The sequence below is a fragment of the Aquila chrysaetos genome, chromosome 2 (genome assembly GCF_900496995.4).
Source record: "Aquila chrysaetos chrysaetos chromosome 2, bAquChr1.4, whole genome shotgun sequence".
In the NCBI taxonomy this organism is placed as follows: Eukaryota; Metazoa; Chordata; class Aves; order Accipitriformes; family Accipitridae; genus Aquila; species Aquila chrysaetos.
Genome location: NC_044005.1, coordinates 24,134,020 through 24,148,088, shown reverse-complemented (window position 1 = coordinate 24,148,088; position 14,069 = coordinate 24,134,020). Strand labels below are relative to the sequence as shown.

At 36.1% G+C, this 14,069-nt stretch overlaps 1 protein-coding gene across 2 annotated transcripts in view; it reads right to left on the bottom strand.

The window, feature by feature from the left end:
- The window catches only part of CEP128 (centrosomal protein 128), a 150,570-nt gene that overhangs the window by 26,963 nt on the left and 109,538 nt on the right, over positions 1-14,069 (bottom strand). For both annotated transcript variants that reach the window (XM_029996103.2, XM_041129510.1), the window contains one exon: positions 9,309-9,332. In XM_029996103.2, the coding sequence (XP_029851963.1) occupies positions 9,309-9,332 (24 nt within the window). The remainder of the gene's footprint in view (positions 1-9,308; positions 9,333-14,069) is intronic.

The following is a 14,069-nucleotide window of genomic DNA, read 5'->3' as shown; positions in this document are numbered from 1 at the left end:
TGAAGTTATTTGAATAGGATAACTCACAGACTAACATTTTCAGGGACAGAAATGTGTGCCTTTTTCACAAAACCAATGAAAAGAATGGTAGTGAAGTGCAAATAAAAACAGAAAAAGAAAAAAGCCAAGTTTATTAGGGGAAATTCAATAAAGGAGGCTGCAACAAAAGAATACACTGAAGAATGGGAGGGAAAGGTGATGAAAGAGCTTTTAGCTGGCCCACAGAATTGGTCTGGTAATTTAATGAAACACACAGCAACCTCCTCAACATGGATCAAATGCCATACTTGTATCATTAATGACTGCACTCTATTCTATTAAAAGAGATGGATTTAGCTGCACAGATAAAATGCGAAAAAGGATGTCAGAAGCACCTGACATAGAGGGCAATTAAGTACTGTTAACTTTTTTTCCCAGAAATCAGAAAGCTGTATGCCATAATGCATACAAATAATCCTACAGAGAGCAATCACATCTGTCTGCTCATTGTTTAACAGGGAACAGAAGGTACTGCCACAGTGCATTGATGGTACCGATAAGAGGAAGAAACTCCAACTGTACTGACTGAAGTACTATTAATGGTATTTTACTTAACAGCAGTCTCTTCCATAGAGTGAGTGCTATTAACCTTTCTGTTTTTAAAATAAAGATTATTTACTTTGAAAAGGGGCGTTCTGTGTTTTCACAGAGAATGATAAAACAAATTACTTATTTTCCATGACTTCATACAAACACTTTGATGTTTAAACTGCATGTGAACAGTTAATCCTTCTATATTGATGTATTCTTGGTGATAGACTGTTTCACGCTGTCACAAGGGACAGATCTAAATCAAAATCAGATACACATTTTTATTTTTAGTCTCAAAGCTGCAATGCTAAATGCAAATAAATCAAAGCAGGTTTGTATATAGTCCTCCTAAAGTTTGCCTTTATAGTCGATATATTGAAAACACATAAACATAAACTAGAAACCAAACTTCACTGACTTTCAAGTATAGTGCTCCTTTCTTTACTGAGGTAGGTAAAAACAAATGGCTATCTATATTGCACAGATATTTTTGAAAATTAGAGCTGACTTAAGTACCAGTTAGCTAACCCCAAAGAATACCCATAAAAAGATTAAATGCAACTGTAATTTTAACTGACTGCAACGCATGTCAGCAGGCAGTTACTCACGATTCAGATGAAAGATGTAACGTTAAAGGTGACCTACGATGACTTATTTTTAAATGGCCTTAGCGTGTTGAATACTTAAAAATAGCAAGCATAGGATGCACCCAGCATGTATAAAGGTATCCTTTGCTTTCCCTGTTAACACCTGTAAAACTATGCATTGTCAGCTTCTAACTCCAGCACTGTGACTGATACATCACACTCCTCTTTTATACAAGGTGTGGTTCCACTTAAAAGGCCTGAGGTTCTCTGTTGACCTTCATATGCCAGACAAATTCCATGATAGCTGGGACATTCTGTGACGTAGTACATCATATGTATAGAGGGAACTTCAAGAGAAAGGAAAAAAATGTATTTTGTGTCTTTATATTCCACATATACCATTACTCCAATTATACCATTGTTTTGATGATTTCAGCACATCAAGAAATCAGTTTACCTTTACAAAGATAAGCAACACATAAATTTAGTAAGTTATACAACATTCAAGTTCAATTGACTTTTTTTTTCTATACTACATTGTTTCATCAAAGTTTTAACCAGTACGATTTTTTTTTAAGCAAAAACTACACTTATACTAATGAAAAACAAAAGACCTTTGTTAACAAAGCATTGCAAATGTCAAACTAACTGAACTTTAAATTTAGACTCCAGATGTTTTTGCATAGGATGGCCCGCACTTTAATTAAGAGAGCTTCATGGATGCTTCCTTTTCTGTTTGCAATGACATGGATCATCTCTTCTCTCATTCATGAGCACATAACAACCCTGTGGTAACTACGGGAATTGTTTACATGGAAAAATATTAGGAAAGTATTTAATGAATTTTTACTTGTTTGATGCATACTAGCAGCTGGAAATGTGGAGGAGACAGTGCATTCTTTTGGCAAGACAGTTCTCTGTGAATCATCAGCTAGTGCTCCGAGTACTACTGAGGGTCCACAGGACTAATTTTTGAGAATCTATTCTTCACCATTTACTAAGATTTTGATCAAAGACATCCAGACATAATTACTGGAAATTAAAAGAAATATAACACAAGAGGCAGAATGTGTTAAGTAAAGCAACATTAGCAGGCACATATTCTTAAAAGGTATAAAGTCTTCCGAGTCATTCATTCATGAATGCTATCTTCACCTTCGCGGAGCTTTGCAGGCTAAAAATCTTCACATGTAATTTACGTTAATGTTTTGTATGTTATTAACGTACGTTATTAACATTACGTTAATGTTTCCAGAAAGCATTACAAAAATTCAATTAACACAGCCTTCATGGGAAAGAAGAACTATTGTTCAGTTTTATAGCTCAGAAAAATTGAAATAAAGAGAAGTGACTTAACCAAGGATTCACAGGAAATCAGTGGCAGAGTAGGAAAAAAAAATAGGAATTTGGCTTATAGATGTCCCTATTTTAATCAAAAGATGCACAACAATGAGAGAAAAAAAAAATCTATGGTAGCATCAATAAGTGTAACTGATATCTGTATAAGCATCCTATGTTCTGTGGAAGAACTCACATACACATTCCACAGATGAAAGACCAACATTTTTAAGGAGAATCCTGTGAATGGGACACATGGAACCTCCTTTAAAATTATATTTACATACATATACATACTATGTTCAAAAAAATGAAAGTGAAGACCACTGTATATTACTACTCCTAGTTAAACTAAGAGAAATAACCTAAGCTATCTAAAGAATTACAGTCTTTTGTAATAAATATTTATCCTGAGATTTTTACTTTCTCTAATGGAAAACTGAGAGGATTTTGCTTTATTAAAATCTGGCAAAAACATTCAATATTTGCAACATGTGGAACACATCTTCACAGTATTGAAAGGAGCTTTCTACTTAGAGAACATAAGGGTTGCATTCGGAGGAGTGCTGCCAGCAGGTCAAGGGAGGGGATGCTTCTCCTCTAGTCAGCCCTGGTGAGACACATCTGGAGTGCTGGTTCCAGTTCTGGACTCCGCAGCACAAGAGAGATATACCGGAGATAGTCCAGCGAAGGGCAACTAACATTCTTTAAGGGACTGGAGCACCTGTCCCACAAGGAAAGGCTGAGAGAGCTGGGACTGTTTAGCCTGAAGAAAAGAAGGCTAAGGGAGATCTCATCACTGTGTACAGATATCTGAAGGGAGCGTGTAAAGAAGAGGGAGCCAGGCTCTTTTCAGTGGTGCCCAGTGCCAGGACAAGAGGCAATGAACAAACAGAAACACAGGAGGTTCCATCTGAACATCAGGAAACACTTTTTCACTGTGAGGGTGACTGAGCACTAGCGCAGGTTGCCCAGGGAGGTTGTGGAATCTCCATCCTTGGAAATATTCAAAAGCCATCTGGACCCAGTCCTGGGCAACTGGCTCTGGGCAACCCTGCTTGAGGAGGGAGGTTGGACCAGATGACCTGTAGAGGTCCCTTCCAACCTCAACCATTTTGTGATTCTGTAATGTATTATATTACATTATATTACACTGGAGAAACTATGAATTTATTAGACCAAGTTGTTAGACATGCACCATGATTATTTGTCAATACATAAATATAAAACTGTCATCCTGACTGCCAAACAAAGAGCAGTTTAATAAAGTTTAGAGTTACCTACATTTTGTAAGCTGCCTCTTACAGGCAATTTAGCAATAAATTCTTAGGCCAATATTTTAAATATTCTTTAACAAATACACAATAAGATATTCTTCACTTTGCTTATCTGCAAATTTAGTATTCAAAGTCTCAATATATATTTTTGTAACAATATGTTATTGCTTACATTAATTTAGTAATTCATTTTTTACAAAATAGTGAAGAACATTTTTCATAGAGAGTAACTTAAAAATAATGCTATTTATCAATTTTTGAGGGAAGGGGGATTAGAGAGGTGACATTATAAATATACATATATATGTTTAGTTTGTGGACTTTGTGCAAGTACACAACCTTAAATGTAATCCATAAATTAGAAAAGTTGTGCAGAATCTTATATTTATTTCAGCATTTTTGGTTCCTACTCTAAATCCCAGAATTAGCCAGAAGGTGAGAAATAAGTGTGAATGGGAGAGAAAGGCAATTGTTAAAAAAAATCATACTCTTAAGAGCAAAATAAATTCTTTTACATTAAAAAAATATTAAAATGTTGGTGGAAGAAAACTAGAGGTGGCTGTATTAGCAAAAAACTAAAAGAACAAGTAAAGCACCAAATGGTAGGGGGCAGAGGATAGATAAGTAGCAGGGTATTCAACAAGAGCAGTAGATATGTAGGGGGACAAGACAACATCAGGGAAGAACGGAAGAGGAAGGTGAGCATCAGGAGAAAAGAAACAGCTGGCTGCAAGCACCGTCAGGCAGCAGAAGTTACTTGGTGGGAATGAGCAGACGAAGGACTCAGGGAACCTTGGGAAAGTTCTCCACCGCCAGTGAAGGGAAGTGACACACTGGCTCAATGATGAAAGGAAAGGAAAGGGCGAGGCAAGCAGGACAGAGGATCTCAGACTGTTGCTCCTCTCCCGGTCGTTTTTATAAGATCAAAGAATGGCAGTGTTCTGGGAGGACCAGAAGGCCTTTGATGTAATGGTAGTTTTGGCAAGACACTACAGAAGCAAACCAAGGGGAGAAGAAAGTATTAACTCTTAGATTCAAGATTTCCTAAACATTCATGCATACAAAGTATGACAATCATGAAATAATCTTAAGAGCAGGGGGAGAGAGAGCATGCACCCTAAAATGGATGGTATCAGGCAGTCGCATAATCTCTCTGTGAAATGCATTGGGCATCGTCACCTTTCCAAGTCTCCTTTTAAAATGGGTGATAAATCAGAAAACTGATGCAAATTTGAGCCTGCTACTACAGTAGAAGAATCTAATAGCTTTTACATTGCTGAGTGTGTGCAGACAGAAATTTGTTTTACTGGTATTCAAACCCTTACTTACATGAACATAAAATACGAGTTACAACAAAATACGTAAATGTTCATACTGAAAAGGAAATTCATATTAAATAACAATTTTGCAGAATACTTACATCATGACTGGAGTTAACCTAGATTTATAACTTTGTAACGAAAAGTTAAATCATGTCCAGAAAAGTCTGATCCAAGTATTCTAAGCAAGTGGTAACCTCACTTCTAGGTTCTCTACTGAAAGCAGCAAGCTGTCTTATTGATCAAAGGATATAGAATGCATATGTTCACTGGAATAGCTTCAGGACATGGTTGATCTCAAATGAAATTTCCCAGTCTTTTGTCAGACTAGTACTACTAAGGCAGACGAATCTGACTTGCAGCTTATCCTCAAAAAGAACATGATGTAGTTTACAGAAGCAGCCCACTGAAGTCACAAGCACAGCATAGTAGCAGTGTGCACATACAAAATACACCCTGACCTCTTTATGAGAATTAGATACACTTCCCATTGTAGCTACATCTGAGAATACAAAACAGACTTTTCCCCAAGAAAATCACACACCTTTGCCTATAAATAATATAGAGCCAAATCCTGTATGTAAGAACTAAGCTACACTCAAGAATAAACTAAATCACCTTATTTAAAGATAAATCATATTCCTTCTGATAAACATCAGACTATGTAATTGATTACTAAAGTAATCAGGAAAATTACTTGTTAATAGCTATGTAATAATTAAATGAACAGTATTAAACCAAAAAGAGAGCCAAACAAAACACATAACCTCTAGGTACTCAAAACCTCAGTTTTGCCTGTACTTGTTACTCCCCTGGCACTTCTCACGAGTTGAAGGATTATTCCAGAATACACCTTGGTTCTTCAGCTCCTTTTATATCCACTAGGGAGTCTGCCTAAGTACCCCTGTTCTTCTTTCTTACCTTCCAGCTTCTGCTCCTGTCCTGTGCACCCTGCTGGAGCAAGAAGTGGTGCACCTATCTACCGAATCATACTGTAGAACTGATCTGATTGAAGAAGAGCCAAAAAATCCAAAAGCTTCTTGTGATGGGTACTATTTATTCTCAGGTTCCTTAAGGGAGTGATCAGATCAGGTGTCATGCCCTGAAGGAGGATGGTAATACAGCACTTTCCTTGGGAACCAAGTGAGTTGGCTATGGAGAAAGAAGATCGAAGAAACTGTCCGGAATAGCAGACAGGATAAGTCATGGGTAGGAGATGGAGCTTCCAGCTCAGACTTCTGAGAGAAGAAGGAGCTGGCAGGGCTCAGATGATGCAAGGGACCCCTCTAGTTTGCTGCAACTTACAAAATCACTGAATTAGATTAAGCTAGGCCTGGAAGGTTTATTCACCCAGAACTCTGAAAAGAATTTGCTAGGTTCCTGTCACATTTCTTTCCCAATTTTTTTTTTGCCTAAGTTGCCAAGTTCATCACATGGCTACTACAACAATTTTACTGGCAAGTGTAGAAGGCAGAAATGAGTAGACTGTAGAGAATGGGAGGGAGGCGAGTGGGCTGCCAAATATACCTCTCAAAATATGTACACGTACACAGTTTTCAGGTCATTGCATAAAACAGTTTGTTTAGGTTAAAATCTTAATCTAAAGATTTAAAAAAATGCATTTACTGTTAGATGTACGTGTCTTTTCTGTTGCTTAAAAAGGTGTGTGCAGGGTAGAAACAATTTTAAAAGTGGCTGCAGGAGGCTTCACACTTGTGGTAAATCTGACAGTTCTGCACTAAACTTAATCTACCCCTGTGCAGAGCAATTTCTTCCACTACTAGGCAGAATAAGAATGCTGTGGAAGAAAATGCAGATAAGATTCCTAACCCAGCCATCCCATGGTCTCACAGTTTAAAAACAGCTCTGGGGAGTTGATGCTTTCCTATGCATTTTGTAGTTTGTGTATGTGTGCGTTCTGGCTTTTCCCTCTCTTGCTCTTTTTTGTATCTTGCATTTTGTGAATCTCATGAACTGCCACCTTTCTGTCAAAATTCTCCTAAGAAAATGCATTTTCTACACAACTTGTGACTGGTTGTACTTTTTTGATGTTGTCCTCTGAGCACTTAAATAACAGATGATAAGAACATTATACAAATATATGAGTACCATAACTATTACATAGTCATTTTTATAAATGCTGAATAGCTATACAGAGATGTAGACATATATACTGTATGTATAAATGTAAGGATTCTTAAGGATCCCTTAAACTGCAAGACTTATTAATTCTTTTGCTTAAGGGCTGTTTTATCATAGCTTATCCTGACACATTCAGACCTTATAAGTATTACTCTGTGTGTATTTTCTTTTTAAGATTAGTGAAGGGGGGGAGGAGAGAGAACGCTATCATCCTCAGAACTGAAACAGAGATATAAAGGTCAAAACCACTTATTTTAAAGTATTCACTATCAGCTATCTAACATCCAACTTTTGAGTATACTTAGCAATATATACAGCTGGAGCTCCCACTGAATTTAGCTATTACTAAAACTTTGCATTTCTGAAAATCAGGCCTCAAAAGTCACAAAGTCAGATAGCCAGAAAATGAGAAACACAAAGTAATTAACAGTCTGTGAAAAATTTAGTTTAGTGATTTGCCTGACATCATAAAGGAACTTTATGGCAAAAGTAAAATAAGTGCCTTGGGAGCATTCAACAGCCTTAGTGATGACGATACTTTTCTTGCCTGCAATCTCGGGCTTAACATTACACATCTTCCAATGTCAGCAATAATGAAAGCAGTGATTGATTTCAAGCTGTAGGATTTAGCATCACAAATTTGCATTCAGGTGTTACCTCCGAACTTGCATTAAGAAAGAAAATTATATTTTACTGATAGTAATTCTCTTCCTCTTCTATCTGAACAATAACTTACAAATCTTCCTTCTTAAAGTAGAAGAGGTTAAAAGTATAAAAACTAGAAAGGCTCCAGAAAAAATAGAAACAAACATTGTCACAAAATACAGAGTGAATTTGCATGACGTTGTGCTATTTACAAGCAATTACCCTCTGCCTGTGTGAAAACAGCTCTGGGACCAGAAAGGACAATGCATTTGCTGGCAGTTTAACTCATGGCTCATGAGAAACTGATGGCAGTGGATACATGCCTGACTAGTTGTCATGTAAGCAAACCATGAATAAGAGATGCTCCTGAACAGAACTAATGTCCTGGCAACACTTTACACTCACACAGCACTATGTGAAGTGCCAGGGCACTGAATTTGAGCATTAGCTCCCTACTCCGACAAAGCAGGAGTTCCAACACTGCACTCTGATTTACAAAGGGTCTTTTTTGTGTAAATGCAAGCTTTTCTTAACATATTGAATATATTTTAAATATATTTTTTAAATCAGAAGCTGTTTTCAAAGATGCACAGACAATCAGGAAGGATAAAATAATAATTTGCAGAAGCAAATTTAAAAAGTTTATATTTGCAGCGTTGCAATTGTCTCAGTGCTGGTTTCTTTAGATGAAATTTTCTGGATTTCCAATGAAAAGAAGCTATGGGCCTGATACATAATATTGTGTGATGTCTTATTGGACATTGCTACATAGGACAAAAGAAGCACGGTTCAGAAATGCTAGGGCAAGCCAAGACCCAACCCAGCTATTCCACCTGATAGACTTACTAGCTTGGGAGATCTGGATAATCCAGCTGCATTCATGGCATGTACATGCATGAAGGCTTTTGTCCTTTCAGCTTATTATCTTACTAAATTATATTAATTAATCATTAAAATGGTATTCCGTCATGCTTTTAGTTGCAGTGTTGATGTGGGCAGATGAACTGATTCTGTCTGCACATCCCAGTGTAAACATGTAAAAAGCACACGTAACAGTCACTGAAATGATTAGATCTATCACATGGACCTTGACCATTAGAAATGCTAGCAGTAGAAAAATAACATCCTTTGTATGGCTCATTATCTATGACATTTCTCTTCCCAGAGCTGGGATGAGGATTGAACTGTACAGAAAAACTACAACATTACACTGTATTTCATATAACCAGTGCCCAAATACTGTAGTAAAAACTTACACAGAAAGGTGCAGTGTAAAATTATCACATCTTCTCTTAAAAGTAAAATGACAGTTAAAAACCCCAAACTGCAACCTTTTTTTTTAAATACATAAAAATAATATTTTTCATAATTTAGAAAAATTATCAGCAATGTCATTGTGATTGGTTTGGAAATGAATTTAAGAAACTTACCACTTCTAAGGCCATAATACGTTCCTAAAAATAAAGTACAAGATGCCATTAGAAAGTAAAGAATATAAATGCAATGTAAGTTGAACAATGATGAAAAGGATTCACTTTGGTTTTTTGCTGGTCATATGTATGTTATTTTGCAAAAATCTCACTGAATAGGAACTGCTGTACTTAATTGGACCTCTGACCCATTTATCATACTATGTCACTTAGAAAGTTGTTCCAAAGAAAAGAAACTCCCCAGAAACAAGGTAAGAAAGAATTTGAAAAAATTTACTCAATGATATATTTTTTCCATTAGATTTTTAATATTGTTGATTTTACTCTTATGTATCCCAAAGTTTGATTTCTTTTTTTGATCATCTGTGACTGTAGATCTAGCATGTTTTAGAGTTCATGTCACGTTAGCATCTGGTTTAGTTTTCTTTTAGTCATTTCCTTATAAAACTAAAAAGTAAATTCCATATCTTTGTACTGTTATCCAGAAATAGCTCTAAAGAATGTTTTATTAATAACAACATGACATTAGTCAAAGTCTGATGTCAGACAAAAATAAGATGCAAATAAAATAAGCTTGTGCAAGTTTTAATCCAGCACAAAATATAGAGAACCCAGAATTTATAAATTTACTGTATATATTTTAATGTCACATTTTAATTTAAAAGTATCTTTAAGAAAAATATTAAGCTAGTAAAATCAAGATCATGTACTCTGGCACTATGTCCTGACTAGGTATGATATTTTAAGTAATCTGAGAAAACACACGTTCAAATGTTTGGGTAAGCTCACATTTAGAGTACCTGACCATTAAGCCATTACAATAACTCTTACTTTGCTCATATATTACCTTTTTGAAAGTATGGGAGAGGATTTTTTTTTTTTCCTTCCTGGGTGGATTAGGCTAAGAATCCTTATACTTTTTCCTGTTCTATCCCTCCCTAAGAGGTAAAAATGATTGTAATAATCTGGATTTATTCCTGCAGCATCCAAAGACGGTTAGACAAGTCTGAACTGACTTCACTGTTTTGGAAGCAACTGGTACAACAAAAATTTATTAGACCAATGGAAGAATTTGGGAGCCATTTGCAAGAATGCAAAAGTATTTTTTTTTTTTTTTTAAGACTAGGTGGAAATGAGTTACAAAGACTCTTCTAGAGTTATTACTGTCTTAAAAAACTTTAAAAATAATGGTTATGTTTACTAACTGAACAGGTGTACACATTTGTGTAAAACTGGTATTTACATATTGTATATTTACATATTTGTGTAAAACCAGCGTCCCTTGGATTACTAAAGGGCTAACTTTTATTCATATAATCTCTTGTAGAAAAGACACAGTTCACCCTAGTGAAATGTTTAAAGCTCATTCAGGCACAGGGGGGGTGGAGTGGGGCACGTGAGGGTACATGGGGGGCAGGAGGGGAAGAGGGATATGGGGGAACTTGGGCATGTGGGGGAGCAAGAGGGGATGTGTGACATGGGGTGCAGGACGGGACAGGGGACATGGGGTCAGGAGGGGATGTGAGGGGACACGGGGGGACACGGGAACAGGGAGGAGATGGAAGGACATAGGGACTTGGGGGACATGGGGGCAGGAGGGGATGAGGGACACATGGACACGAGGGGACACATAAAATGAAGTTTGGGGTGCAAATGATGTTATTTTTCATCAGCCGCTTACAATAGTTGCACCTTTGATTACAATTCTAAACAATAGGCAGAAAGTGAGACAATATACTGGAGGAAAAATAACTGCATCAAGTGAGGCTGAAAAAAATAAATAAAACAGCATCTGGAAAAGACTAATTGGTTTTGAAGATGTAAAAAAACCCAAGCAAGACTGTTCAGGAAAGTATGTACAAGGAAATATCTAAAGGGAAAACAGGAATGCACACATAAACAAGTTTGATGGAAATCTAGTACACTATCAAAATACAACTGTTTAAAAAAATGCTAACATTTTGCCAGTAGTGGATGTCACTAAACTGGCTGATGTTGGAACTGCATACACAGTGGTTCAAAACTCCCTGTGCATAAACCAATGATAAATAATAAAACAAATGTATGGAGAGAAAAAAAAAATGCACTCCTTACCACTTTCAGTTACAGGACTCTTTCAAAGTAGTGGGTTTAAAAAAAAAAAAAATAGACAAAAGTGTAAACTTTTTTTTTTTTTTTTTTTAGACAAAATGGAGGGTGATTTTATCCCTAAGAGCTGGGAATCAAAAAATTCAGATACATGTCTCAGATTTCCTATAAATTTATTTCACCTATGGCTTAGTTTCTTATCAGTAAAACTAGGATAATATGAGGTTCTAGAATACTTAACTTTGACTCGTCTATTAAGAAATGTTTGCTCAGTGCCCATCACAATGCATGGTAGTTGGGGATTCCAACTACAATGTTGCATAAGCAAAAGTTTACTGCATTTTACTAACATTTTTTCTCAGAAAAGGTAGTGTATTAAGTACTAAAGACTTTATTCTTTCTTGGAAGCAGGTCTGAGATACAGACTATTTCAGTACATCAGAACAAACTTATGACAAAAAATATTATGTGAAAAACAAAAATATTTATTTTGAGATGCTCGTTCCTCCATAAAATTGCAGTGGCTGTTACAAACACTCATATTTATTTACAGATTCTGCAACAAAACCCAAACTCATTACTATATAAAAGATGGTATTTACAGATCTCATAAATTTGTGGTGATAGTGAACAGCAATTCAGATATAAATTTCTTCAGTTAAAAAGGACTACTTTGAAAAAAAAAAAAAAGCACCTTAGAGTATATTAGTAGGATGATTCCAATGGTAGAATAAATAGTGTTTTCAAAATGACTCATGTATTAAAAAAAGTGCATGATCTTGCTGCCAAATTCTAAAAACTGAATAAACTCTTACACTGTCAGCAGATAATTTTCTGAAGACTAGCATGTAATGTATTAGGAAATTTACCATGGATAATTTATACATTATCCATATATTTATATTTTCAAATTAAAATTCTGTATTTTATATGTAATCCTTTTTATTTATATTAGCATGTCACTAATTCCAAAGCAAATTAAAATGGCTTGCAATTGTTTTCCCAGAGAACATCCATACTGTTGAATATCGCAATTATCATGCATAGCATATTAGTTTCATTAATGCAATCTTTTGTACCATGGAACAGTTTTCAGAAAAAGAAAGGTGAAAACCTTATAATCAGAGCCTTTTTTCTTCCAATGAAGTAAGAAAAGGAGTGAGGGTATATTCTTGGTGCGGCTATCAAAGAGACTGTAGAAAGTGATCTAGACTACTCAGAAGCTAAAAATTGTATTATGCCGAGTACGAGTGCACATGTGACAACAGAGAGCAAGCATATGTGTAATGAGAACATAAATATTATCTAGAACATGTATAAACTCATATATAGCTATATAAACTCATACATAAATATAAATTTATGTATAACATAGCAACTCTAGTCAACAGTATGCAACAAGTTCAAAATGAAAAACCAAGAATACAGGGATGTCATCCAAAGCATCAGCCTCCTAGCTCCCAAAATACTCTGTATCAAGGAACCGCATATATTACATTATTATGTGTCAAGATTGAAGCTATAAGACAAGAGTCAGGTTCACGTAGAGAGATGTAGCTATAAAGATTCCCACTGCCTACCTAACAAAGTATTATTTTGTCTTTGAAATGCTAATTGCAGTCCAACATATTCCCTGACTAGAAGAACACATGAAAACTACTAGCCCAAATATTTCCAGGAACAATCCTCATAAAACTGCTTTTTTCTTTCTGTCTTGTCAGCTGTGGTTTTCAGCTGACAGCATTGTGGAAGCACTAGTTGTACTTTATTCAAATTATTTTTAACAAAAGGTGCTCTTTGTCTCCCCTCAAAAAATGAGCAAACAAAAAGCATAATAAAACATATGTCCTTAGCTCTGGGGAATAATCTTGTTACTTGATGCAGAGACATGGCAAAGAATCTCATGGTATCCCCAGTCATCATTTGCCCACAGCAATACCCTGATTTCTGACAGAAGATTTCCTCATGTCTCTAGCTTTTCTAAGGCTATGGTCAGCATTCATGGCTCACGTTACAAGAAATAACTCCTTCAGCCATGATAACCTGACTGCTTTCAATTGTCTGTCCATAGTCTAAAACGTACAATCTTTCTGTCTGTCTGCTTCCTGAACGTGCTTTACACATATGGTCTGTTTAGACTGCAAACAAAATGCATCAAGGATTGACTTGCTACATATAATTCTCTGTATATGTAAGATACTTATCAAAACAGGATCCCAGGAATTGTAGACAAAAAGATAACAACAATCAACACGACCTATTGTCTACTGAACCAAGGACTGAGTAGGACCTAATACCAAGGGAATCCTACCCAAGGACTGTAGGCCTTGGGGGCAAAGAGTGCTATTTCATTTGCTAGTGAATCATGGAATCATTAAGTTTGGAAAAGACCTCTAAGATCATCAAGTCCAACTGTCAACCCAACACCACCATGCCGACTAAACCATGTCCTGAAGTGCCAGGTCTATGCATTTTTTGAACACCTCCAGGGATGGTAACTCCACCACTTCCCTGGGCAGCCTGTTGCAATGCCTGGTCCTTAATTTGACAATTACCTTCTAGCAATCTACTTCAATGAAAGCATTCATACATTAACCAACTACACCCATGCTTTGCTGAACTGGCGCTCAGAAGAAACAAATATTCCATGTCACCTGGTTAACAAAAGGATAA